The sequence below is a fragment of the Peromyscus californicus genome, unplaced genomic scaffold, assembly GCF_007827085.1.
Source record: "Peromyscus californicus insignis strain IS unplaced genomic scaffold, ASM782708v3 Scaffold_22__1_contigs__length_63687245, whole genome shotgun sequence".
NCBI classification, from domain to species: domain Eukaryota; kingdom Metazoa; phylum Chordata; class Mammalia; order Rodentia; family Cricetidae; genus Peromyscus; species Peromyscus californicus.
In genome coordinates, this window is record NW_026294525.1 from 15,692,376 (window position 1) to 15,719,204 (window position 26,829).

The window sequence follows — 26,829 nt, forward strand, 5'->3', positions numbered from 1 at the left end:
GAGTCACCCTGGGCTACCTAATAAGTTCCATATGAGCATTCACTAAATAGCAAGACTGTGTGTGTTTGTGTGTGTGTGTGTGTGTGTGTGTGTGTGTGTATGTGTGTGTGTGTATGCATGTATATATCAATGCAAACCGAGTCAATCTAAGATCATTCACATAATCGAGACTATTTAGGGACCATTGTTCCTCATGTCACTAACCAATGTGCTTGGGAGAGGAATGTTCATATTTTGTAGCAAATAAAATAGTTCAAAATCACATAAAGGGACAAATGGGTTGCCACGGATATAAACAAAAGGACAGAGTACAATGTTTCTCAGATTGCTAGAGATTGAAACAAAAGGACAGTGAGTGTACAATGTGGCTAGGTCAGTGAGTGGACTTAACTTTTCTGGAAAGCAATACAGAAATCTATGCAATGTACGATATACTGACTCCACAATTACATCCCCGGAAATCTACCCCCAACATAATACCAGACAAGTACATAAGCACAAACATACTTATCACAGCCTATTGACTAAGAGAGTCAACCACAATAAATAGCCTGCGTGAAATAGAATTGGTGAGTTGGCTGATGTATCTATATGAGTTTACGTAGCCATTAAAACCATGACATACAGTTTTACCTTTATTAATTCAGGATAATGATGTACTGAGTATGATGGTTAAAACAAGCAATGAATACTCTAATATAAGTCATTATTACTTAAAAAATGCCCAAAGCAATACAAAATATAAGCAACCTGCCAAGTAATTTAAACTGGTACTATGTATACTAGGTTGTCTTTTTTTTTTTGGAGCTGAGGATCAAACCTAGGGCCTTGAGCTAAATCCTCAACCCATATTAGGCTGTCTTTATCACTACAGGGATCCTCCTGCCTCTGCCTCCTAAATCCTAGGATTACAGGCATCTACACTATTAATCGATAGTGCTATAGATAGATACCATTTCACAGTGGTATTTGATTTTTATATCTGTCAACTGTCATTTATTTGTTCAACAAATACCTGTTGACACCACCTACTCACTGTGACAAATGTCTGCTCCAAGTATAGAGGATAATGGTCAGCACAGAAGACAGAACTCGGCTTCCAGGAGGGCGTGAAAACCGGCTGGTAAGGTATTCAGGTGCAGGATTCAGCCAGGAGAGAGGAGAATTTGGGAACAGAACCCTGCAGTGTTATGTAAGGTGGCCAGGGGATGAGCCATATCTGAGTACTAATGGTTGAATGCCCTTGTTAGACACAATGATCCATGTCATGTGTCCCAGGAGACCACTAGTCTTAAATTTTCTGTGTGAGTCACTGTTTTAGAAGGAAGATTTTGATTTTGAAGCTTATCAAAAATGGTCCATGGCTTCCCTTGCCGTCTCTGCATGTTGTCAGGGACAGCTCCGCCGTATAGTGACTGCTAATGGCTGCCTTGTTTCAGGAGGGCTGGCTCCTATTTTTTTTTCAGGTTCTCGTTCACGCTAATGTGTTTCACGTTAGCTCCGTTGTTTTTCTCTGTCTGCCGAAGCTTCCATCATCCTTCCCCTTCAGAACTCTGAATGAATTTCCCCAAGGCCACCTGGCATTTGGTGTTGTTGATGAGGATTTTTAGTCCTCTGTGTGTAATCAGGACCTTTTCTCTTTGGCAGCACTTAGGAATTTCTTCTTTATTCCTTCATGTTCTGAAATTTCAGCCTGATGTTTCTGGGCAGAAGTCTTTGTCCCCCCCCCCCCCCCCCCCCCCCCCCCTTTCTGTGCTGTACTTGTCTTTTAAAATGGAAATGCTGTTTTCCTCCAATTGAGGAATTCTTGTCCTGTTAGTTCTTTGAATAGGCCGCCCACTCTGTTCAGAGGTGCAGTCCACTGGAGACTCTGACTGACGAGGCTCTTTTTTGCCTATGTTTTCATGTATGTGTGTGTATGTGTGTGCACGCGCAGGCTGGAGGTTGGCATCGGTGTCTTCCTCAACTGTTCTACCCCTTATGAGTAGAGGTGGCTGAACTGCAATTCCCAAGGATTCCTCTGTCCCTGCCTCCCCAATGCTGGGGTCACAGGTACATGCCATCATGCCTGACTTCCCTTACATGGGTGCTGGGAATCTGAATTCAGGTCCTCATGTTTATGTCCTGACTGAGCCATCTCCCTAGTCCATGTGGTCATTTCTGAGATAGGGTTTTTCTATTGTAGCCAAGGCTGGCTTCAAACTTGCAATCCTCCTGACTCAGCCTCCTGAGTGCTGGCATTATAGTCATGTGCCATGGTGCCCTGATAGAACCTTTATCGTTGAGGGTGGGTGTGTTTGGGGGATCAAATCGAGGGCCTTCAGGACTTCCAGAGATGTGCTTTCAGTTTCTTAAACTTTTGGATTTCTTTTTTTATTGTTTTACTCTGGGAACCATTTCTAGATAGTTCCTTGGTTAGAAGTCCCTCTCTCGTCTCTCGTGCACTTACTCCCTCCTCACCTCAGTTTTCTACACCCATGGTACTACTTTTAGGATCTTAACACAATTGTTGGAGTATCAGTGAACTCTCACTGGGTACCACAGCACTTTAACCCCTTTGAAAATTCACACACCACTCAGACTCTGCCCCTTGGTCTCCTATTTTGATCCCTTGGGTGTCTGAGCTCCTCTTCCCAGGACCTGGTCAGTTTTCATGTTGTATATTTCTTTGCACGTGAGGTGACTGCTGGCTTGAGGCCCTCTCTCACACGTCTGAGGATAGAACATCAGCCATGTCTAGTTTGCGTGCCCACGTCTCCAAGGAGGGTGAGCTGCTGTTGACCCCTTCAGTAGAGCCATTCCCAGGCTCACTGCTACCCTTCAGGTGCTTAACACGCTAATGTCAAAAGTCTGTGTTCTCTTCAAAAAAGGGTCGCAGCGTGCTGGTTTTCTCTAAATGAATATTTCACTAACACCTTCTAGGCAAGCAGCATGGCAGACTCACAGCCTGTGACTGAAACATAAATGGTTTGCTGTGGGTTGCGCAGTGATCCTGTCCCTGGCCTCGGAATCCAGCACAGATCCCCAGGCTGAGTTATGCATGGGTACAGGCTGTGGCCAGGTGGATAAGTACCACAGTTAGGTCCCCATCCACCCGTGTCTAGGGATCATCCCCAAATACTAACTCCAAAGAGTGGCCAGTTTCTCTTGGTCTGAGAGCTAGGATACCTTACACCTTTGAATTTAGAGCTCCCTCCTCCATATTCTAGGTTGTCCTTTCTATTAATCAAATTCCTTCCCCAAACTTTTCAGGAATGATTGTGGATTTCTAGCACAGATAATGTTGATCATGTGAAATGTTTGTGTGTAAAAGATCCAGAGTTTGGGGCAAGAAGGAAGGTACCTGGGCATAGCTTCTTGATCTAATTCCACATTCAGTTTTCTCTCTCTCCCTTTCTCTCTCTTCCATGAATGTGTGTGTATGGTATGCATGTGTACATGTGTGTGAGTTAAGGAGTGTCTTCCTTGATCACGCTCCATCTTTTTTTTTTTTTTTTTTTTGAGACGGTTTCTCTGTGTAGCTTTGTGCCTTTCCTGGATCTCGCTCTGTAGACCAGGCTGGCTTCAAACTCACAAAGATCCGTCTGTCTCTGCCTCCTGAGTGCTGGGATTAAAGGTTTGCGCCACTACCGCCCGGCCGATCATGCTCCATCTTACACAGTGAGGTTGAACCCAGAGCTTATCTGTTATAGCTGGCTGGCTCTGAGTAGCTCATCTTTGTCTCCTAAGTGCTTGGGTCACAAGCAGGTCACCATGCCTGTCCAACATAAGTGAGGGTGTGGGAACCTGAACTCCAGTCTTCATGCTTGTGCAGAAAGTGTTTTACTCATTGAGCGATCTCCTCTCACGCCCTTTTTAATTTAAAATCTATCAAAAGTACCTAAATCCATTTGGTATGAGAAATGGCTATTATCATAAAAGTAACTTTTCCACTAATAAAAATTTAATGTAAAGCCCATAAATTAAAAAAAAAAAAAACTTTCCAAAGAAAGTTTACTATAAAAAAAAATTAGAAGGCTGTTGTGCCTGGCTAAAAAATTATGGAGTGAATTTATATTTCCTAAGTGCCACTATCCCACATCAGAGACCCATTAAATGGAGGCAGAGCTCATAATTTTCGCCCCACATTGTCTGCTTTTGAGTAATAAGCTATTATCCTTTGAAAAAAAACCCTCCATATTATTAAACCTAATAAGTAGGTGTTTGCCCTTTGGTTTACGAAACTGGAGTGGTGTATCTGACACTTTCACTTTTCCATTGTTACACAGTTGTAGCATGGGACATTCCCGAGTGAGTCTCCCCAGAAACACAGCCAAAAGCACACGGAAGAGAACACTAGAAACTTCCTGCCTCCTGATGCTGTCATTTCCAGAGCAATCCCGATACCCTCCAGTCCTAGATCAGCAGAGCAACTGGAAACCCACCCGAGACAGCAGGAGAGCCACCTGGGCTGCTGCTGGGGGAACAGACGCCAAAAACAAAGACCGGAAACCAACTCGAGGAAGGGCAGACACTTCCGGGAAGATGGCGCCACCTACCTGCCGGGAACATCCTTTCTCTGTGCTTCCCTGCCCGATGGTTATTTTTCTCAGGAATCGGTCATTGGTATCCAGTACTGAAAGAGAACAGGTCGGTTATTCAATCAACAAATAGGGACTGACCATACTGGGAGATGGTAAGGAAGGAGCAGAAAACAAGAGTCAAGGTCTGGCTTCATTGGAGGAATCGAATGAGGGAGAAAAACACAGGCTAGGGGTGTCTTATTGACAGTGTGTCAGGTGACCGCGGGCTGGGCTGGGGTGCTTTTGATTAGGCAGCAAGGACAAGTAGTTCTGAGAGTGTGTTTTACACGGACATCTAAGCGACAAGGAGAAGTTAGTTCGGTTTCTCACACAAGTAACAGCCAAATGGCCCAGTAATTCTACTCCTATGTGTTATCCAAAAGCCTGAACACAGAGACCTGAACAGATGTGTATGTGTTCATGCTCATTCACAGTGGCCAGAAAGTAGAAGCAACCGATGTTTCCACCAATAGATAAATGGACTGACTCACCATGTGATCTCATAAAATGAGCATTTCGGTGTATGCTCCACATATATTTGAAATACTATACAGACACAGAAGAGCAAATTTGGGAGTCACATCTCAGACATCCTGCATATCAGATATTTACATTATGATTCATAACAGTAGCAAAATTACAGGTATGAAGTAGCAACAAAAGTAATTGTATGGTTGGGGGTCAGTACAACATTAGGATCTAACTGTATTGAGGGGTCACAGCTTTAGGAGGGTTGGGAACCGCTGGTCTAGGGCTTCGGTAGGGGATGATGCTAAGCTTTGGGTACGGCTAATGATGACAGAGGAATCACTGTGGATGCAGTTAACGCTATCAGCTGTACAGTTCCGGATGGTTAACGTGGTAACTATTGGGTCATGCGTATTTTAACCACAATAAAAAGAAAAGCCAAAGGAAACACAGCACACGGGAGGAGACTGACTGTAATTAGATCAGACACAGCCCTTGCTTGTGTGAACTGCACCGGTTCAGAATATCTGTGAAAACTATTTGGCTTAGAAAAAACCCAATTTATAATGCCAAGAAAGGCAGAAGAGACACTTCCCTCATCTTTGTGATTTAAAACAGCAGGGCTGTTCACAGCAACAACTGAGATCCAGCTTCCTAAATGTGTAACATGCCACCAATGAAAACAGAAAACAGAGATTATGTATTTGGGGACCAGGAGTATCTGTAGGATGGAGACTGTTCATCTTCCTAATGACACGAAAACCCCTCTTGGGCCCTCACCCCAGCTGCTGCTGCCATGTCTGTCTGTCTGTCTCTCTCTCTCACACACACACACTCACAAAACACACACACTCAGACACACTCACAGCCAAATATATATATATATATATATATATATATATATATATATATATATATATATATACATACACACACACACACACACACACACACACACACACACACACACACACACACATATAAACTTCCACTTTTATTTTTTAAGCCTGAAGTAGAACACCTGCAAGGTCAAAGGACTACATCTCAAACGGTGTCACCAGCTACAGCTACTATTTTTACTCCCACGATGCTAGGCACACAGTCACACGCAATAAAACCATCTCCTTTTCTGCTGTGTAGTCTATCAACACTCTTGGTCACAGACTGAGGTCACATCCCCATCAAATGTATTTAAAGTCAATGGCGGAGCATTCAAATCTTAGTTTGATCAAGGGAAGACAAGCAAAAGGCTTCGATCAAGCTACTGTATCATCCAAAGGACACTGTGCCTTTCGTAATGGCTCGGTAGAGCGTTGTGACCTACCAGGGTACTTCCACCCAGGGAAAGAGCTGTGTGAATTCAGCACTAGTGACACATGAGAGAAGATGTCCCGGATCAATTCCAACCCGCACGACACGGATGTGGCTAAAGCCCTAAGAAAGCAACAGGAACACACAGCTGGCATCTATGTGACGGAGCAAAAGGCGGCATAGGCTACATCCTCATTCCTTCCCAGAGCAGGTTCTGAGGGCTTCTGCTGTGCTCAGTCCTGCGCTGGCTAGGCAGGGACATGAAGGTGCACCAGGCACCAGTCTCTGACTCCTGGCATTTCCGGAGAGGAGATGCACACCAGAACATATGCATGGAAGGAAGGCAGTGGGGCTTGGGGGTTAACAGGTTTATTTAATTTTTTTTCTTGCTCTAAGTAGTTTCTTTAGGTATAGTGTTGACAATGTTCAGAGGAACACCCGGAACATTCCTGATCCTTCAAGTAACCAATGCCAGCCCAGGAACTGAAGGGCAGGTACAGGTGCCATACCAGGGCAGGCCCATTATTTGTCTTCCGCAGAAGACATGGCATCCTTTTCCCATGATGCCATTGGGCTACAGTTGAGAAGCAGAGGCGTGGATGGTATCTAGAGCAGAGGGGAAGCAGAGACTGACATTGAGTAGGGCTGGTGGGCCCTTGGCTTGTGATGGGGAGATGGACTTGTGTGGGAGAAGGTAAGTCTCTAAGTTTCTGGGGAGCTGGGTTCTCTAAGAGGCAGGGGCTTTGGGGCACCCAATGTAACGAAGCCTAGTTTGCTGGCCCTTGGGGGATATTATATGCCTGGAGATAAGCTTCCTTTCCTGCCTCTGTGACATGCTTCTGGACAGTCCAGCATCTTAAGCTCTACTCCATCACCTGGGTTATACTTGTCCTCACTCAAAGCCAGAGCACTCCACCAGTAAATGTACTCTGTTCATCTATGAAGAGTCCTCCTCCTCAAACTAACTCACCAGTCAGAACCAAATTCCCTATCAAATTTCAGCCCGAATTCCTCTGGCCCAGGTGGCTGGTCCTCAGTAATCAAGACTGCTTCCCTCTAGCGCCCCGGACAGTAATGGAAGTCTGGATTTTCCTGGGATAACTTTTCAAATTGTCACTTCCACTAAAATTGATTTGTAACCACAGAGCATTCCAATCCACCCTGTCTTTGCACAGAGAATCCAATTGCATGCGCATCAAAGAGGTGATACGTCATGATTTCTGAGGTGGGGGCCCAGGTACAGATGTGCAAGGATGCCAGTTGGTCTGAGAGTGTCTTTTTGAGCAGAGCCACACATAGAGTTGAAATCGCCTAATTTTTCTTTTACCAAAAGTCCCCCCCAAAACAATTTAAAGAGGAACACAAACTCAGAGAAAACTTTGAAAGGCTGACTGCACATTTTGCAAACAAGTGGTATTTTAATGATAGATCCTTTTAGTTTAAAAAAATTCTAGAAAAAAAATAATACCCCAGTAAAATGCTGAAAATATTCATGTTGGCTGTTTAAAATATTGTTTGTTGGTCTAGTTTAGACTTGTGGCATGAATAAGTCATAGCTCATCCCCAAAGGACTATTCTGGAGTCATTTAAAATGACCACCCCAGGTAGTGGGAATATAGCTTGGAGGCGGAGTATATGCTCTGCATGCCGAAGGCTGTGTGGGTTAAATCTCTACCACCATGAGAAATAATAAATGAATAAACCATCCCAAGAAAGAGCTAACAAAGTAGAACGTGCTTAGGTTGTAATTGAATTGGCAAGGAAATAAAATCCACACAAATAAATGGTAATAGAGCTGTACAGAAAAACCAGATACACCCGAAACTATGATTAGCAGTTATTTAGCATTGAGAAATGTCACTTCATTTTTTGGACACATTTTGACAAAATCTTTACGATAGTATTATTTGCTTTAAAATAAAAAATGGACCCTTGCAAGAGTGCTGAGGGAGATTTTAACTGGATCTTAGGAGACAAAGACCACAGAGAAAAAACATAACACAGCTGTGACCCTCGAAGGGTCATGGGGAAGTGCTTCTGTGTTTCCGTGTGTTCACATTTCAGTGGAGCCTTCCTGGAGGGAAGCTGATGTTACTGCAAGTTCGGCATCCAAACTCCAAACCTTGTTGAGTGTTAATAAAATACTGTTAGTGGAAAATCCCACAGCCTGAAACCGCTTCATGTACAAAATGATTTAAAAGAATCTATGAAACACCCTTTAGGCTATGAGCGGGAGATGTAAATACAACAGATGAACTTTGTGTTTAGGCTTGGCTGTCATTACGGCGCTATCTGCCCAAACCACCAATTCTCTGAGGTTTGGAACACTGCTGGTTCCGGCTGTTCTGGATAAGGGCTACTACTCTCTGTAGATGAAGAAACTGAGGAAGTGGTTTAATCGAAAGTTGTAAAGCTCAAATGTTGTAGAGCTAAGAGAAAAGACTGTATGCCTGGTCTTCCTTTGTCTCTTGGCTGCAAGGTCTGCTGGGAGATTCTTACTGGCTTGGCTGAATGGGCTATTGAGAAGACAGCTCAGGAAGGGTGGGAGGCTGGCTGAGTCTGGGAGGAAGAGATGGGCTAAGGATGGTTATGGCCAAGAAAAGGGTGGCAAGAGGGTAAAGCAGGCCCCTGGTGGAGAGAAGACAGAAACTAGGCACCAGAAGTCCCGAGTGACAGACTAATGGTAATCTGATGGACCAGGATGGTGGCTCCCGAGGCTTCTGACTGACAGGCTGGTCGCTCTGCATTAGGAATCTACTGGACTAAGGGATGGAGATGCAAACAGGAGAATGTGCTAAAAGGGAACTTAGAACTCAAGCATTGATTAAACATATTCTGAAAGAGGATAGAAGTGGGAGAATGGCGGGCAGGTCTGAGACAGTCAGTCCAGGAATACATGTCATCCATCATTTCGGTGGCCTGTAGGGTTAATCAGCTGAGCTTGCCACATTCCTGTGAAGTGCAGACATCATCATCTCCATGACTATATTCAAGGCTCTAGAACAAAGAGGGACACCTGTTCAAGGCCACATCGCTAAGCAGAGTGGCGGCTACTCTCCAGGCTGAATTCCATGGTCAGTCCTTCCTTTGCCCACTGTTCCACTGAAGTGACCTGATGAAAAGCCAGGGAGGGGGAGGGATGTCAGTGAGAGGGAGGCAAGGAAGGAGGAGGGAGCACCGAGGCTGTCTGTGCAGCGTGTGACTGCCGGAGCTGGAAACACACCTGTAATTCTAACACTGTCGGGAGGGAGAAACAGGAGGATCATGGCAAATTCCAGGCCATTTGAAGCCAGTCAGAGCTACATCACAAGACCTTGTCTGTAGCATGAATCCTAATTGGTCTGAATAATAAAAACCCAGAGTCAGATATAGGGGTAAATGCTGAAAAATCAGAGAGACAAAAGAGCAAGCCACAGCCACCACCTCTTACCTCACCAACTCCTCAGCCTGAAAGAGAGTGAGCTCTTGTCTCCTCCCGTCTTATATTCATCTCATCTTTCTGTCTCCACCTCCCTAGTGCTGGGATTAAAGGTGTGAGTCACCACTGCCTGGCTCTGTTTCTCTTTTAGGCTGGATCGATCTTGTGTAGCCCAGGGTGGCCTTGAACTCACAGAGACCCATCTGCCTCTGCTTCCTGAGTGCTGAGATTAAAGGTGTGTGGCACCACTGGCCAACCTCTATGGCTAACTAGTGGCTTAGCTCCATGATGCTTGCGCACACCCACATCCACACACACCCATGCCCCAATCAAAATAAAAAGGGGGGCTGAGAGGTGGCTCAGCAGTTAAGAGCACTTACTGCCCTTGCAGAGGACCCAGCTTGGGCTCTTAGTACCCACATGGCGAGCGGGTAACTCCAGTTCCAGATCTGACATCCTCTTCTTGTGTTCATGAGCACTGTACATGTATGCTAGTCACACATACACACAGGCAAAACAAAAGATTAAAGAAGAAGGTAGGCTTTAGGTCTTTTGTTATTCCATGTCCCTCCCAACTGAGATCCTGAATGTAACAAAGAATAATGTAAAGTATATTTCTTTTTTTAAAAAAAGTAGAGGAACAAACTAGGCTTGGGGGAAGAGAACTCACCAGGACAAAGGAGAGATCCTGCCTTAAAAACATTTTTAAGTGCAGATTTAGGAAGAGAAGATTTCCCTTACATATTTGGTGTAATAATCCCCCATAAACTCATAGGGAATGGTACTATGGGGAGATGTGGCTTTGTTGGAGTGGGTGTAGCCTGGTTGGAGGAAGAGTGTTACTGTGGGGCTGGGCTTTGAGGCCTCCTTTGCTCAAGCTATGCTCAGTATGATACACAGTTGCTTCTGCTGCCTGAGGACGGAGATGTAGAACTCCCAGCTCCTTCTCCAGCACCATGTCTGCCTGCATGCCGCCATGTCACCTACCATGACAATACTGGACTAAACCTCTGAACTGTAAACTAGCCACCCCAATTAAATGTTTTTCTTTATGAGAGTTGCCATGGTCATGGTGTCTCTTCACAGCAATAGAAACCCTAACTAAGACATTTGGAGCAGGTTGTGTTACTTTGTGGTGTTTTAGCTTTGCACGTGCTAGAAGAGAACTCTCCTGCTGAGCCCCAACCACAGCCCTTCACTTTGGAAGAGGAGGGAGTGAACAGGATTCAGTTTAGAGAGAGGTGTTAGGAAAGGGCCGTAACCGAAGGTGAGAGCATAAAGCCCAGATTAGGCGGCTGTGTGTAAGATTGAGTATTCACGAATTGAATTTAAGAGATGGGGCTCACTGTTTTGGGGGCCCCCAGGCATGCCTGGGGGACCGGGATCTGTCCCTGGTGCATGGGCGGGGTTTTTGGAGCCTAGTGCCTAGGGTGAGACACCTTGCACAGACTTGGTGCAGTGGGGAGGGGCTTGGACCTGCCTCAGCTGAGTGTGCCAGGCTCTGCTGACTCCCTATGGGAGACCTTGACTTGGGAAATGTGGGGATGGGGGATTGGTTTGGGGGGAAGGCTGGGGAGGTGGGAAGAGGGGGGATCTGTGGTTGGTTTGTAAAGTGAATAAAAAATTTCTTAATAATGAAAAAAAAGAAGAAAAAAAGAGAGATGGTGCTCAAATACATCCTCCCAGTCTGGCCCCGAGCACCCCCTGGCTTTCCCAGTACCTACCTCTCTGCCATGTGATGGTAGAGGGGTCAATGTTGAGGCGGGCGAACTTCCTCACTTCCTCCTCTGTCAGCGTGCTTGGATCAGTCTTATTTATCCCCAGTTTCTAATTGGGGAGAAATGCCATAAGAACAAGAAGGAACAAGGAGCCAGACCCAAACAAAAACCGTCCCCTGTGGTGTTATCCCCATACTTAGTAAAGTCCTTGCAAAAAAGAAAACCTGGAGTGAACTGTGGGTTAGGTGAAGTCTTATCAGCATATGTTTTCTACAAGTGAAAGATAGCGGGGATCTGGGGATACCCTAAATTGATGCTCTGAAAATGGGGTCCAGTCAGCAGCACACAGTGAACACATGTACTTGCTCCTGCAAGGCTGGTGCTACCCACTGGTGATCCTGATTACTGAGCTTAGAAGGTGAATGACCCAATGTCACCATGGATGCTTTACCTCATTGACCTTTTTCTTTTCCTTTTTTCTTTTTGATTTTTCAAGACAGGGTTTCAAGACTGTGTAGCCCTGGCTGTCCTGGAACTCACACTGTAGACCAGGCTGGCCTCCCACTCAGAGATCCTCCTGCCTCTGCCTCCTGGGTGCTGGGATTAAAGGCGTGCACCACTACCACCTGGCTTCATTGGCCTTTTCAAATGCATATCCTGAGTGAAGTGCTTGTCTAAGTTTCAAAGGAATAATTTTCTACTTCACTTGGAAAAAGGAATTAAAAAATTTAAGTTGGGTGTGGTGGTACATTCATGCAATCCCAATGCTTCGGAGACAGAGAGGCAGGAGGATCAGGAGTTTGTGGCTGAGCTATATGAGATGCTGTCTCAAAAAATAAATAAAGTCAAAGCAACACAAAGCTTTTATGGATTTAATTCTATAAAGAAAATATCCTAAAAAACAGCTCTAGAAATATACTTAATGCCAACTAATGGTTATAAATTATATCACATCAGAAGGGGAAGGCTGCAATACAACCTGATGTGTGAGCTAACTAGGGCGCTCCCAGGTTAGAACATACACCTCCCACCTCACACATGAGGAAACGGAGCCCTAAAACAGTGGATCATTCGGGCTGGGGACACGGCTCAGCAGGCCAAGTGCTTGATGCCAAATCCAACAACTCAACCCCTGGAGGAACCTCACGTGGAAGGAGAGAAAGGACCTCTGTAAGCTGTCCTCTGACCTCCACCCGTACACATAAAATAAGCAGAACAAAATGTAAGTTTTCTTAAACTATATGATCTTTAAAAGGAAAAAATACGAGTTATCATTTCCCCCCTTCTTTGGTGTAGGAATTCATCTGTTGACTTCCCTGTGTATGATATTCTGAGTTAACACTCTCTAAAGCAGTGCTTCTCAACTTGTGGGTCTAGACCCCTTTGGGGGGGGTTAACATATTAGATATCCTGCATATCAGATATTTACATTATGATTCATAACAGTAGCACAATTATAATTATGAAGTAGCAAAGAAAATACTCGTATGGTTGGGGGGGGTCACCATGACATGAGGAACTGTATTTAAGGGTTTGCAGCATTAGAAAGGTTGAGAACCAAGATCTGGAGTTTAATAGCCAAAGGAGTATCTGAAAAGCCAAGTCAAGTCAAGTTTCTAGAATGTTCTTTGTCTATTTTTTTAAAGATTTATTTATTATTTATTTATTTATTTATTTATTTATTTATGTGCATTGGTGTTTTTCCTGCATATGTCAGTGTGAGGATGCCAGAACCCCTGGAACTGGAGTTACAGACAGCTGTGAGCTGCCGTGTGGGTGCTGGGAATTGAACCCTGGTCCTTTGAAGGAGCAGCCAGGACTCTTAACTGCTGGGTCATCTCTCTAACCCCAATGTTCTCTTCTTAAAAACCACTACTAACTGGAAACTTACTTTCAGCCGAGAAAGTTGAATTTCTGAAAATCCTCTGACTCCGTTCACTAAGGGAACCAGCCGATTGTACAGCGCCTAAGGGAAGAAAATGATGCACCAGAGCATCAGGTTTGGCCAGGAGCCTTTGTGTCCGTGAGTGGACACAGTGCGTTACATTTATAACCAAACAGACTCTCTTGATACTTGAGGGCTAATAGAAACAATCTAGGCTTAAATTCTGTCGTTTTCATAAAACTTAGTAAAATGGAAAGGATGCACATTACAGAGAATTTGCATAAGCCTATCTGGTCTGTACCCTTACAACTTATCAAATAGTTGTCTGAATTCTGTTTGAAAGATTCACTAGGGGATTACTATCATTGAAAACCTCAGAACCCTTATGGCAAATCATGCCAGGAAGTAACTCTCTCACCTACGACCTCTGCCTGTGAGGAATAAACTCCCAGAACTCAGTCGCTTTCAGCTGTGAGTTGGTTTAACAGCTGTGAGTTGGACTTCACGCCTATGAAGGCAGAAAGGGCCTCTGAGCTCTTTCACGCTGCCTGGTTGCTGCAGGTAATTTCAGTCTTACAAATGGCTGGCTGTGGCTGTCACTTGATGGTCCAGCTCTTGCACAGCATGCACAAAGCCCTGGGTTCAAGTCCCAGTACTGGAAGCCCCAACTCCCCCTCCCCGAAAAGTTCAATCCCCTTTAGAATGGACCAATGTGTCTATGACCATAGTGAAAACAAAAGATGGACCAAAGACCTTTAAAACTTGAAAGACCCATCTCAAATAACATTTGGCCTAATCAGTATACCACAATTCTCCCAGATGCTCTGCAGTGATCATCAACCCTCAGGAGAACCTGATTGACCTGTAGCTCTCCTCCTCTGGAAGTGAGGATATGGATAAAATTCACCAAATGTTGAAGACAATTTCAGAACAGATGGGCTGTCAAAGTCTTCCATGGAATCCTCAAGGACGCAGGAACCCCCAGGTAAAAGCCCCAAGATGGCTAACAAGGCCACCTCTCACCTTGTCTGTTTGAGTACTCTCATGTAAAATCCTTGTGTCGATGGCCGCAGCCAGCAAGTTATTGGCAGCAGTGATGGCGTGGATGTCCCCAGTCAGGTGAAGATTGAACTAGAAAGGAAATGTCACATCTTTCTATTTGTGTCACACAGATAGGGCAGTTTTCAAGGCCTGCCTGAGTTAATGAATGGTATGCTAATTATCTGTTTTCATCAAGAGCCAAGACAAGACGGCCGGCATTAGAAAGTCAAGGTCAAGGCCTCCCACTTGAGGTTATCACAGATTCCTCCACCCTCAGGTTAAAGACGACACATTTTAATGGGCTTAATGACTAGTTTCTTCATTTCTAATTATTATTTGTACCACTTCATTATTTAGGAAACAACTATATCAAATACACCTGGGAATGAAACAAGACTTTGATAGAAAAAATGAAATAAGAGAAAACATTACTGAAAGCTAGTTTTGTATTAACACATGATTACTGTCTACAGAATCAACACACTCAAAATTTGAAAACTTTAATTCTTTTTTTTTAATTTTATAATTTAATTTAATTTTACATATCAGCCACGGATTCCCCTGTCCTCCCTCCTCCCACACCCCCCCCCAAACTTTAATTCTTAAAATTAACTTATTCAAGTTTTACTTATTATCATGTATGTATATGGTGGAGGGAGGGGTGTGGGCATGGCACGGCATGTGTGTGGAGGTCAGAGAACAATTTCATGGAACTGGTCTCCTTTCACCTTTCCTTGGGTTCTGAGCTTGAATCAGGTTCTAGGCTTGACTGGCCAGTGCCTTTAAATGCTGAGCCATCTATCTTGTGGGCCCTTGCAAACCTTCAAGGAAAAGTTATTATGGGTTTCACATCTCTAACTTCCAAACCTGAAATCCAAAGAGCTTCAAAAATCTGTAACATTTTGAATATCCACATGAAGCCGAAAGTGGAAAATTCCATCCTACATTTTGTTCGTGACTGAAATTATTAACATTATTACACAAAGCCCAGTGTAACCCTATTACTTTCCTTTCAAGATCCTCCAATGGCTGACTATGACCCTTCAAGTCAAACCTAACCTCTTGGCTGTGAACTGAAGGCTGGCTCTTTCATGCCTACTCCTCTGCCTCAGCTTCCTTGGTCTGCATGCCCTGGCCCTGCATTCTGGTCAAGTTCAGTGACATCCTGTGGTTCCTGAACAGGCAAAGCCTTTTCTGTCTCAGGGCTCTCCTTATAGGGTTTCTCTGACTACAAATGCCTTACCTCATTTTTCACAAGACTGGCACTCTTCAATTTAATGCCTTTAATTCCGTGGCCCATCTAGAACTCATTCTAACATTTCTCCAGACAACTCTTGAGTCTCTGATGCCTGTGTATGGAATCTGGTCAATCAATACCCACTACATGGAAGGCATTGTGCTACAAGCTGTAGATACAGATGGAGCAGACACACAGTTTGTCCCAGCTTCAAGGGGCAACCTGCCTGCCTCTGTGTGGGCTAAGACAGTACCCCTACACTGAGCCATGGCATTGAAGACCCATGCAGATGAGTAGATGAGTACTATTGCTCTGTCTGTATTTGCTAGTTAAACCTCAACCTGCTCCCCTGGCATGTTCCTTGTTCTTCATCCTAACTTGGCCTTCAGGCCTTGGAATCTCCTACCTTGTGAAGGAGAATGAGGGGACTTTTGGAGTGAAGCAGAATCTTGAGGCCATAACTCAGGCAGAGTAGTGAGGACAGAGGAAGGGTAGTAGATTCCATGCATGGGAAAAATCTTAGAATCAAGAGAAAACAGCGTACCAGTACAGCTCAGTGGTTACGTGCATGCTCAGCGTTCATGAGACCCTACATCCCAGCACCCACTTGGAAAACAGGACCGGCACCTCCAAGGAACTTGATAAGGAGGGGTCGGTCACACAGACTACAAAGTAGGAGCAAAGGCCTGCTATGATCTCTCAGGCCACACAGAAGTGACAGGCAATAGGAAGGACAGTGTCCTCCTTGGACAAGAGCTTAGGGAGATTTCAGGACTGATCCTCGAGGCTGATGCAGAGAGCCTGGCTGATGCAGAGAAAGAGTGGGGCTGGTGCAGAGAGAGAGAGCGGGGCTGAGGTGAACAAGTCCTCGCGAGACATGGGGGTAAAGGAAGCAAGATGAAGGAAGCATTCTTGGAGAAATAAGCACCAACGCCATCGACTCCTTTGGCCCATTTTCTATGAGATGATTTTATTTGTGGCCTAGAATCAGTAGAAGACGTCATTCATCTCTTTCTGAATTTGGCAGTCTAAGAAACGAATGATGGGACCCAGAACAACACTGTCTGAGCTAAAATGGGCTTGAGTCCACATAGGCTTGGGGACACAGAATCGTTTTGGAATTTAGAAAGGCTGTATGGTGTGTGTGCACATGTGTGTGCGTGCCTACACATACATACACACACATACACATATACATACATATACATACACACACATTTTTATAATTTATTCATAAAACACTCCAACCAGGGGCTAGGTTAGCATCCATTTGCTATAGGAAAATATATGCATATTAGTGGAACGTGAATATTTACGCCAAGCAGCACACACATATCTGTATGTAGCCACCAGCGTCAGGTGTTCAGGTGAGCATCTCATGGCCTTACCTCCTCCATGGGGATGACCTGAGCATATCCACCACCTGCAGCTCCTCCTAGACAAGACAGCAGGTACAGTGAGGTGAGTCCCCAGACTCAGTTACAGGACACACACAGACCTAAGGACACGACTCATACTCAATGGGGAAGCCTGCTAAGGCCCAGAGGTTCTGTCCACACAAACAGAAATTAAACAAAAACAGTGCATTGTATCCAACGATGCCATTTTAGGCCTTCTGTTTCTTTGTTTAAAAAGGAAAGTTGACACAGGCCTACAATTACCCCTCCTAGGGAAAGTGAGAGGAGTATCACGGATTCAAGGCCTGCTGGACAACAGAGTGAGTTCAAGGCTAGCCTGGGCAACTTAGCAAGATCCTGCTTTCAAAAAAAAATATTTTTGAAAAAAAAAAGGGTTGGGATATAGGTTGGTGGTCGAGTATTGTTCTAGTTTGGATGAGACCCTAAGTTCAGTTCCTAGCACCACACAAATAAAACATCTGAAGCAAAACAAAAAACATCCCCAAAGGTAAATACAATAGAGCAAATATCAGTACCATAAAACATGTATCTGGGGATATGAGATCATTTTATTAAATTCATCTAAGGGTCTATGTGGTTATGTTTAATCTAAATCATACACGACATAAATACAAACACCACCCGCCAGGCTTGGTGGAGCACCCAGGAGGCAGAATCAGGAGCATCAAACCTGAGGCCAGCCTCATCCGCACAGTGAGACCATCCCTCAAAAATACCCAAACCAGCCGGGCGGTGGTGGCTCACGCCTTTAATCCCAGCACTCGGGAGGCAGAGCCAGGCGGATCTCTGTGAGTTCGAGGCCAGCCTGGGCTACCAAGTGAGTTCCAGGAAAGGCGCAAAGCTACACAGAGAAACCCTGTCTCGAAAAACCAAAAAAAAAAAAAAAAAAAAAAATACCCAAACTGAAATGGCTGCCCGTGGGGCGGGTGTGTGTGTGTGTGTGTGTGTGTGTGTGTGTGTGTGTGTGTGTGTGTCTCAGTCTTGCCTGTCATGCCCAAGCTGCTGGGGTTCAATCTTCAGCACCATGACAGCCAAACAAGAACTGAACCAAAAAATACTCACCTGGGAATACCTCAGACATAAACATGACAGGCTTCAGGCAATTCATCTGATGGCTGCTTATCCCTCCCAAGATTAGTTCTTATACTGAAGATATCAGTCTCTTACAAACGTACATCATTTTACAATCTACCCTGTTCTTCGGATGTTCTCTCCACATTATTTGAGTCTCACAGCAGCCAGATGAGCCTGGTACTAGAAGCCCTTCTACACTTACAGATGTGCCTCAGAGACTTTTAAGATTCGCCACAGAATCTTGCAGAGGTGAGAGACACCAGCCACGATAAAACCCTAGCCCCTCTCCTCTAAGCCTCATGTTCAATCTGCTTCATAAAGCACGGCCCTCCAGGAGGAATCGGTACTTAATGGGTTAGGAATTATTAATATTTGTAGCAGTGATATAAATAAAATACAGTTAAAAACCACAAACTGCCAAGAACACGCAGTAATTGCAGCAATAAGGGCTGAGGAACGACTTAATGATAAATCAACAGAGTAGGAGTAATGAAGAGGAAGGTGCCAGACATCAGCTCAGCTAAGCCAGGGAGGAATTTCCTCACAGCTCTGCACACAGCCAGTTGTCTCCTCTCCAGAGCTCCTTGGCCCTGCCCAACAACTCCCACAAGTTGCAACTTGGGGCCTGACCTAAAGAGCTCATATGTGTACAGGAAGAGACCTTTCACTGTGGCCGGGATGATGAAGCACCAATAAGATGGGCAGAGTTTCAAAATCACTTGGCAAAGGAGGTGGGGATGATACAGAAGACTCTGCTGGAGGCAGGAGGCCTGAGCAATAGCGTCAAGGGACCAGCTTCCCAGGGCTCCACGGAAGACCCCCCCAATCCTGCAGCAACCTCTGCATGCCTTTACGCACTAGGAGGTTCAACTTGGGGTGACGGCTACGTCCTGAGTGTTCAGGGGAGATAGAGAGGAACGACCATGCAGCTCTTTTGCAAACATTTAATTCCATCTTTGTGCCTCATGTTCAGTTTGAACTTTTGCTCCCCCAATTTTGCTCTGGAAACTGGCTTTAGTTGCTAAAGAAGTACCTTTCACTCCAAAAGTGGGTCCCTGGGAAGGCTGCCTCAGACAGGCGAAGGAGTTGACGTTGAGGTGGGCGGTCAGCGCCTGCACCAATCCAATGGTGACTGTACTCTTCCCTTCTCCAAGTGGGGTGGGCGTGATCCTGATTTGGGGGTAGAGGGATGAATTTAAATGGCATTTCCAAGACAACCTTTATAAAACCAAGCTGAGATTTCAAATCCAAATCCAAGGACACAGGCAGTGAGCAAAACTCTCCCATTATACTTGAGACTAGAGTTTCTTGGAATGTTCCCGGCATAGCACATGGGCCATGTTTAAGCTAAAGTCAGAGGCACAGAAGTGCTGTGGGATGGTCTGTATGTCAAGTGTGTTGCTGATTGGTCAATAAATAAATCACTGATTGATCAGTGGCTAGGCAGGAAGTATAGGCGGGACAAGGAGGAGAATAAAGCTGGGAAGTGGAAGGCTGAGTCACAGAGACACTGCCAGCCGCCGTGATGACAAACAGCATGTGAAGATGCCGGTAAGCCTCAAGCCATGTGGCAAGGCTCCACAGAAGTGAAAGGCCACATGATCAAAATGGAGAGTTACTGGGTCACGGTGTTAATAATGTTCATTTTAGAGAGTAGCACAAAAAATAGTCTTTAAAATAGTCAGGACCACCAACTTGATGTGGTGTCTTTTGGGGCTATCCTGGCTTTTGCGTTCCGGAGCTATTTATTTGGGGTAGAGTGGGCAAAGGGACTTTCTCCAAGGTTGCTGAATGAGTGAGGCAGGGCCAGATTCTCAGGATTAGAAGGGATCCCAAAATCCCCACTGGCTTGCCCACATTTTCCCAGATGCTCATATCCAGGTCTGGTCCTCACCATATCCAACAGGTAGATTCAAGCTCATTACTGCCAGGTGACACTGTGTGTGTGTGGGGGGGGGGTGGGGTGGGGTGGCACACGCGCACATGAGTGCACATTCCCATGAGATGTTTTAATGGATACTGTATTAGATTTTGAATTTCTTAAAAATATGGAATGCTTCACAGATTTGCATGTCATCCTTGCGTAAGGCCAATGCTAATCTTCCCTGTATCATTTCAATTTTAGTGTACGTGCTGCCAAAGTGAGCAGGCCAGGTGACATTTCTAGGACCAAGTCTCTTGTTCCAAAGGAGACATCCGATTCCCTGTTATTGCCTACATCCTAGGAGGTTCAACTAATCTGAGGCCCGTGGGCTACACACACCTCAGACTAGCCATGAAATTGGCCCAACACAAAATCATAAACTTACTTCAAGTACTGAGGTTTTTAAAAGACGTTTTCTTGTTTAACTAAATTATGTGCTTTGCAATTATAAATTTTGTAGAGGACAACATGGTCAAAAGTACAAATGCTAGATGAGTAAGTCCAGAGTCCACTGCACACCCAGGAGGCAACCCCTACGTAGAGGAGTTGACTTCCCAGGACACCACACAAAGACATAGTTTTGCATGCTCATAATATTGCTGTATTCTGTGATATTTCATTCCCAAGTAAGGTCCCATAGCACCGTTCTACAGCATACTTTAACCATCACTAAAATTCCTTAAATTTTCTCTTCAGTGCTTACAACCTCATTTTTTTTTATGAGTTATATGGTGTGAGCCAGGGTGTCTAGGAAACTTGGCCACAACAACTCTAACGACAGAGTTTTCTAACCTACAAAATCTGGTGATGTTATCACAAGGAGGAAGGCGTGCCTTCTGATACATCTTTGTCCTCAGCTCGCTCAGAACACCCCTGTGACATGATCAGTCAGTCATTCATACAGTAAATATTTATTCAGTACTATCATGAGTCAGGGACTGGGCTAGACCCTGGAACACAAAGATGATCATGTCAGACTCTGTGTCTCCCTACCAGGACTTCTAACTGATGGGAGATACAGATAACTCAGTGATCATAGCAACTGTGATAAACACCAAGAGGAGGAAACAGGGCAGGCGCTGTATTAAAAGCATGTGGAACAAGGTTTCACTCGCTTTGGAACATCAAGGGACACTTCCTGCAGACCTCAAGTCTAAGCTATATGACTATTGGATAAATATTACCTACATGAAATGCAGAGTGAGCTGAAGACAAGGCATTGCACTCTAGGCTTTCATCTGCTTTAGTGGGTTTTCCTACAGATGGAAAGTGTGGCTACAGTCAACAGTTCAAAGCTCCGAATGGGCAAGATCACCCAGGGCATGTAAGCATACAAGAAGTAAAGATAAGTAAAGAGCCATTGGGTACGTTGTCCTTTAAGGAACAGTCAGGAAAGGACCGAGTCAAGAAGGACATATGGAGAAGGCAGCAGGACAGGACATCGCTTGGAAGGAGGCTAAGAAAGACCACGTCTAGAGATGAAGAGCCACAAGGACTGAAACAGGATGAGAACCAAGAAGAACTGATGAGTTCAGTGACAAACGGGCCGCTGCTGACCACCACACAGCAGGGATTTCTGATGGGCCAATTAGACACTACTTGATGAAATAAACCGGAAATGCTTGGGTCACAGGAAAGAGGGCTTATCAGGCCCCTCTCCAACTGTCTAAATAGCACGGCATCAAGGGGAGTCCAAGCGGAGACTGTTACGCAAGTCAACGTCACACTTTTGTAGATGCAACCTGAATCAAAGAAAGCAAAGAGCCCACAGACACCAGCGTCTTGCAAAAGCCACCTATTTGTCTGTAGAGCTGCGCTTTATGTCACACGGAGGATTCCATTTTCTCTCCCAAGGATGTGCTGGCAGAGCTGAAGGAGACACACCCCGCGATGACCTCAAACTTTAGCCAGCCATCCAAGTCTTAATTGGAAACACAGGACTGTTCAGCTCGCTGCCAACGAACACACTACAGGAAAATCACCAAGTAGGAAGTATTTATTGGAAGCAATAAAAGGAGAGCGACAATAAAATTTTATTTCACCCCCATCTCTGCATTTGATATCAAAATGTGGTTTAAGTTTTTCCCCATATCCTTCCTGAGCTCAGATCCCAACATCAAGTGGGTTTCACAAGGAGTAACTTCCAAGCAAAGTTTCCTTTTCTGTTTCTAGGAAGCCTCTTTGTTATGGAAATGGCCAGGCATTTCTCTCACCATCCCCAAGCTGCGGCTGCCTTCCTGGTGCTGAATCTACAACATTTATCATGTGATTTTTATGACTTTTGAGACGACATTATATAAGAATTCTGACGTGCTAATAGGAGAAGAAAACTGCCCACACTTCTTGCATTGCTGACACCTGTCCGGGGCACACGTGAACAGCAACCAAAAAAGTCTGGCAATGCCACGGAAGTCTTTTCTTAGCACTGTTTGCTGTTAGTGACAGGGGAGATTTATCACGATACTCTGTGACAACTGGAAAGAGGTCTATTCAAAAGTCAAAGAGATTTCTCATGCAGAGACAAGAGGTAAAGATTTGAAGTACATTTAAAATTGAATTGTGTCAAACAGGATCATGGGCACCAGCTACGCGTGGCCTGACCATGAACTCCCAAGTTACATGTACAAACAGCCATAAATATATAGGCATCTTTATGATTTGGAAGGTTTTAAAAGTCAGTTACTATCTAACAATAAATGTGACAGTCCATTTGGTTGTTTTTTCCATTACAGCTGACGGAGGTGAAGAGTTCAAGGCCCTGTTAGCACTCGTTTCTTTTAATGATCGATGTCCTAGGTCGCCATTAGTACAACCTAAAGAAAACCTCACAGATGTTACTTAAGGTAGAAAGGGAAAGTCTTCCAAAGTCAGTACAGTTGTTTCCAAATTGCACCAAAAAAAAATGGGTTGAAACATTCAAAGAAAGAAATTTAAATTGGGTACTTGGCATTCTGAAAAAACAAAACAAAAATAAAACCAACACAAAGAATCTTCATTTTCCTCCAGTGTGAGGAAATAAAAGTCTCTATTTTCAGAGCAGAGAGTGATTTGGACTTTTAAAAACTGTTCTTTCCAATAAATTCACAGAAATTCTAGAATCTTCTACAGTGTAGTTGGTGCAGGACCAATTCACCAGAGCACATTCAAAAGGCTTGCAGCTGCACCCCATGTCAAGTCCTCACACAGAATTCCTTTTCACTAGTGTAACTGGGAAAAAAAATGTAAAACTCAAGAGCCCCTAAGAATCCTTTGGCATATTTCCCTGGGTAATTCCCAATAGTTTTCATTGTGTCAGGCAAAGCAAATACAGCCCTGTGTAGGTGTAAGTATCATGTGACGGGTAGCTGATGAGAGGCAGATCATTCTCACTGAATATGAAATCTTACAATCTGAAGAATGGTTCTTAAAAAAAAAGGTTTAATCTGTTCTCCATTTGAGTTATTAACAATAGAATTAAAAGAGAATGAAACCTCCACTCTTCCATATTTTCATCCCTTCTGGTGATATGTTTAACTTACATTTACACTTGATTCAAATGTACCATATTGGATTTTTGGCAATTTAGGTTTACTGAAAAAATGTCTTGGGTATCTGAATTCTCTAAAGCATGGGAGAGTATTTATGTTACAGAGTTCAGAGAAAAAGGCAGGATACAAAATGTTATTTATAGCATGATCTTTAAAGTCAATAGGATGGGTATAAAGGTAAAATCCTGGGAGGAAATAGAAAAGAAAATGAACTTCTGAGTAATGAGACAGTTTATTTTCTCCTTCTTCTGACTTTTCTTTATGCTACATTTTATACGCTAAGTCAATATTATTTTCTGAATAAAAAGAACCTTTAAAAAGGGGGGGGGGATATTTCTCCTTTGAGGGGTCATATATTCTAAAAAAAGTTGCAACAAGCCATGTAATAGTTGATGCTATCTTTTCCCTCTAGCTTTTCATCTGACTAAAAGTAAAAAAAGGGAGGTGAATTTTATGTCAAATTTTAGTTTCCGTTTTTATATTACAACTGTATGTCTGACGTCAATCACCCAGTTGCCAGAACTAGTTAACACACTGACAAATATATCATGTATTGTATTTGAAGGAGAATTAAGTAAGTAATTTAATTGTGCAGGATCTCTCTACGCAGCCCTGGTTGGCCTCGAACTTGTTGTGTAGAGAAGGCTGGCCTTGAACTCATAATCCACCTGTACCTGTCTCCCAAGTACTAAGACTAAAGGCATGTGCCACCACATCTGGCTCCTAAATTTGTTTGTTCTTGCAGAAAACAGTGCGGTGTAGGCTCTCTCGAAGCCATAGATTTCTGCCATGGATGTGCTCAGGGCTCAACAATATCACCTTCATGGGTGTTTTTTGCTTTGTTGTGTGGTTTTGAATATAGGAGAAAGGAAGACTCCTTCATTGATGTGGCTTCAAATGTTTCTGTGAACTGAGAGGGTTTAATGCATAGTCTCAAGAGAAAGAACAATTGTTCTTCTGCTGTTTAATCTGTCTTTGAGGACTCACCTTCAATTTACATTTTTTTTTTAAAGATTTATTTATTTATTATGTATACAGTGTTCTGTTTGCATGTATCCCTGAAGGCCAGAAGAGGGAGTCAGATCTCATTACAGATGGTTGTGAGCCACCATGTGGTTGCTGGGAATTGAACTCAGGACCTCTGGAAGAGTAGCCAGTGCTCTTAACCTCTGAGCCATCTCTCCAGCGCTCAATTTACATTTTCATTTACAACGTGGCAGGCTAGTTCCATGGAGGTCACAAGTAATCATGTCAGCAATGGGCTAATGTGGAGTAAGGTTTCACGGAGTGCGGACTGCTGGGAGCCAGCGATCAGCCATGCTGGCCATAGCATGGCCTAGTCCAGCGCTTCTGAATCCCATTTCACTTGTGAATCCTTTCAACTAAGAAATTTTTGTGTGGTCTCAGGTATGCAAATCAACCATTAATTAATAATAAATTATAAATTAAAAAACTCAATTCTCCCAGGCAGTGGTGGTGCACGCCTTTAATCCCAGCACTTCGGAGGCAGAGCCAGGTATATCTCTTGTGAGTTCGAGGACAGCCTGGTCTACAGAGCAAGATCCAGGACAGGCACCAAAACTACAAAGAGAAACCCTGTCTCGAAAAACTACAAAAAACCCCAACACCTCAATTCTTTGGCATATATAATTTTACCATTTATTAAAAAGTGAATTTGCATACTAAGATGGATGTGCAATGGCTTTTACATAAGAATTAAACATTGGATGAATATTTAAAGGACATAAAGCATCTTCAACATTTTTCAGAATTGAAAGACATTTTGATTTAATAATCGTCAATGATGAGAATGCTGCTTTGCATAAATATGCCATACAAGAACAGCAGAAGCATATTTAGGGCCATTGCAGAAACTGATGGAAATTCTGTTCTAATCCCAAGCCAAATTCACCTCATCATTTTTTTATTTACGAAGCTCAAGTCAGCAACTCAAGTAACAATTTTAAAAAGCAAACACTCTAACACAATACAACCCAAAGACACACCTACTTGACCCTTAACATGCTACAAAGGATGGGAAGACAATGTTAAGTATCGAAAGTCTTCATTCTCCATAATTAAACCAGCGTATTCCTAGCCGAGCAGAATAGTTCATAGGTACAGCGGAAAATGTGAGTTTGGGCTCATGTGTTTCAGGAATTTGAACTGGCCTTGTGTGGTGTGATGGTAGGGCCCAGTGCGAAGGGCACACGTTGTACACTCAAGATGCACAATGGAGCAAGGCTGTGTACTGCCAAAGACACGTCAGCTACATTATGCGCTTTCTGAATTAATTTCTCATGGCTGTGCATTCAGAACCCTTTACTGTTGTCCTCTCTTTTTTTTCCCCCCATAACCACCACATTTGATGACATGACTCCAGACTTACGAAGCTGGATCTAGCGTGTGGCCAGAGGCCAGGCCTTAATGGCTTAACTCCCACGTTGGGAACTTGATAACAACATCATCATAGCTTTTGTTTAAGACATGTCAGCTCTGTTCTTAGCTCAAGGCGGGGCCATGTCTAAATCTCGGCTTTATTTCTAAAATGGACAAGCCCCAGATGGAGTATATCACAGTCACTTCATGAGGGGAAAAAAAATGCTTCATGAATCTTCCTTTATTATCAGATAACACATTTCTCCTGAGATCCCTGGATCTTATCCTAAAGGGTCTGGAGATTAAACCCAACGCCTCACATATGCTAAGCAAACAGCTCTACAACCAAGTGACAACTCCCGTCCCAAATCTTCTGAACTAGACCACAGTGAGAAAACTCAGTAAAACCCACCAAGACTACGCAAAGCCTGGAGAAGGGAAGCAAATCCATGTAGCAGATACATTATTTTAAATTATTTTCTTTAAAGCGTGTGTGTGTGTGTGTGTGTGTGTGTGTGTGTGTGTGTGTGTGTGTGTTTCCTTAGGGAGCCCCTCTACTTCAAGTGCAGGTGTGTACCCTCTTTCCCAGCTCTGAGATGCTTTTAAATACCTCAGTGTCCAAAAAACGTGCTTCCTCATCACAAACTTGCATCAGGCATACTTGCCTAAAAGCAACCTTGACTACAAGATGCTCCAAACTCAGACGCAGGAGTGGAGGAATGACCACGCCCCTCCCGCCTCTCCTTTCAGAGGCAGGGCCTACAGAATACCTACAGATAGGACCAATATCTCTAAGCTCAGGTATAAGGACACAGGGTTGGGCTCTCAGATTAGAAAGGAACTTGGGGGGTACAAATGCTGGCAGCC

General features: G+C 44.1%; 1 protein-coding gene and 1 non-coding gene across 5 annotated transcripts in view; both read right to left on the minus strand.

Annotated features, from left to right (window-relative positions):
- Positions 1-26,829, minus strand: part of Mthfd1l (methylenetetrahydrofolate dehydrogenase (NADP+ dependent) 1 like) — a 189,627-nt gene that overhangs the window by 111,845 nt on the left and 50,953 nt on the right. For 2 of the 4 annotated variants that reach the window (XR_008221180.1, XM_052750965.1), the window contains exons 12-17: positions 19,166-19,302; positions 17,029-17,075; positions 14,386-14,493; positions 13,369-13,443; positions 11,484-11,586; positions 4,539-4,615 (exon numbers count right to left, since the gene is read on the minus strand). Coding sequence is in view for 2 of the 4 variants with exons in the window: in XM_052750965.1 (XP_052606925.1) it covers positions 4,539-4,615; positions 11,484-11,586; positions 13,369-13,443; positions 14,386-14,493; positions 17,029-17,075; positions 19,166-19,302 (547 nt within the window). In the remaining 2 variants the exon portion in view is untranslated. Of the gene's footprint in view, positions 1-4,538; positions 4,616-11,483; positions 11,587-13,368; positions 13,444-14,385; positions 14,494-16,046; positions 16,159-17,028; positions 17,076-19,165; positions 19,303-26,829 lie in introns of those variants that run through there. The other 2 variants (XM_052750966.1, XR_008221181.1) reach the window with 2 other exon arrangements.
- On the minus strand, positions 20,175-20,281 carry LOC128118804 (U6 spliceosomal RNA). The gene has a single exon (XR_008221331.1). It is a non-coding gene; the product is annotated as a U6 spliceosomal RNA (small nuclear RNA).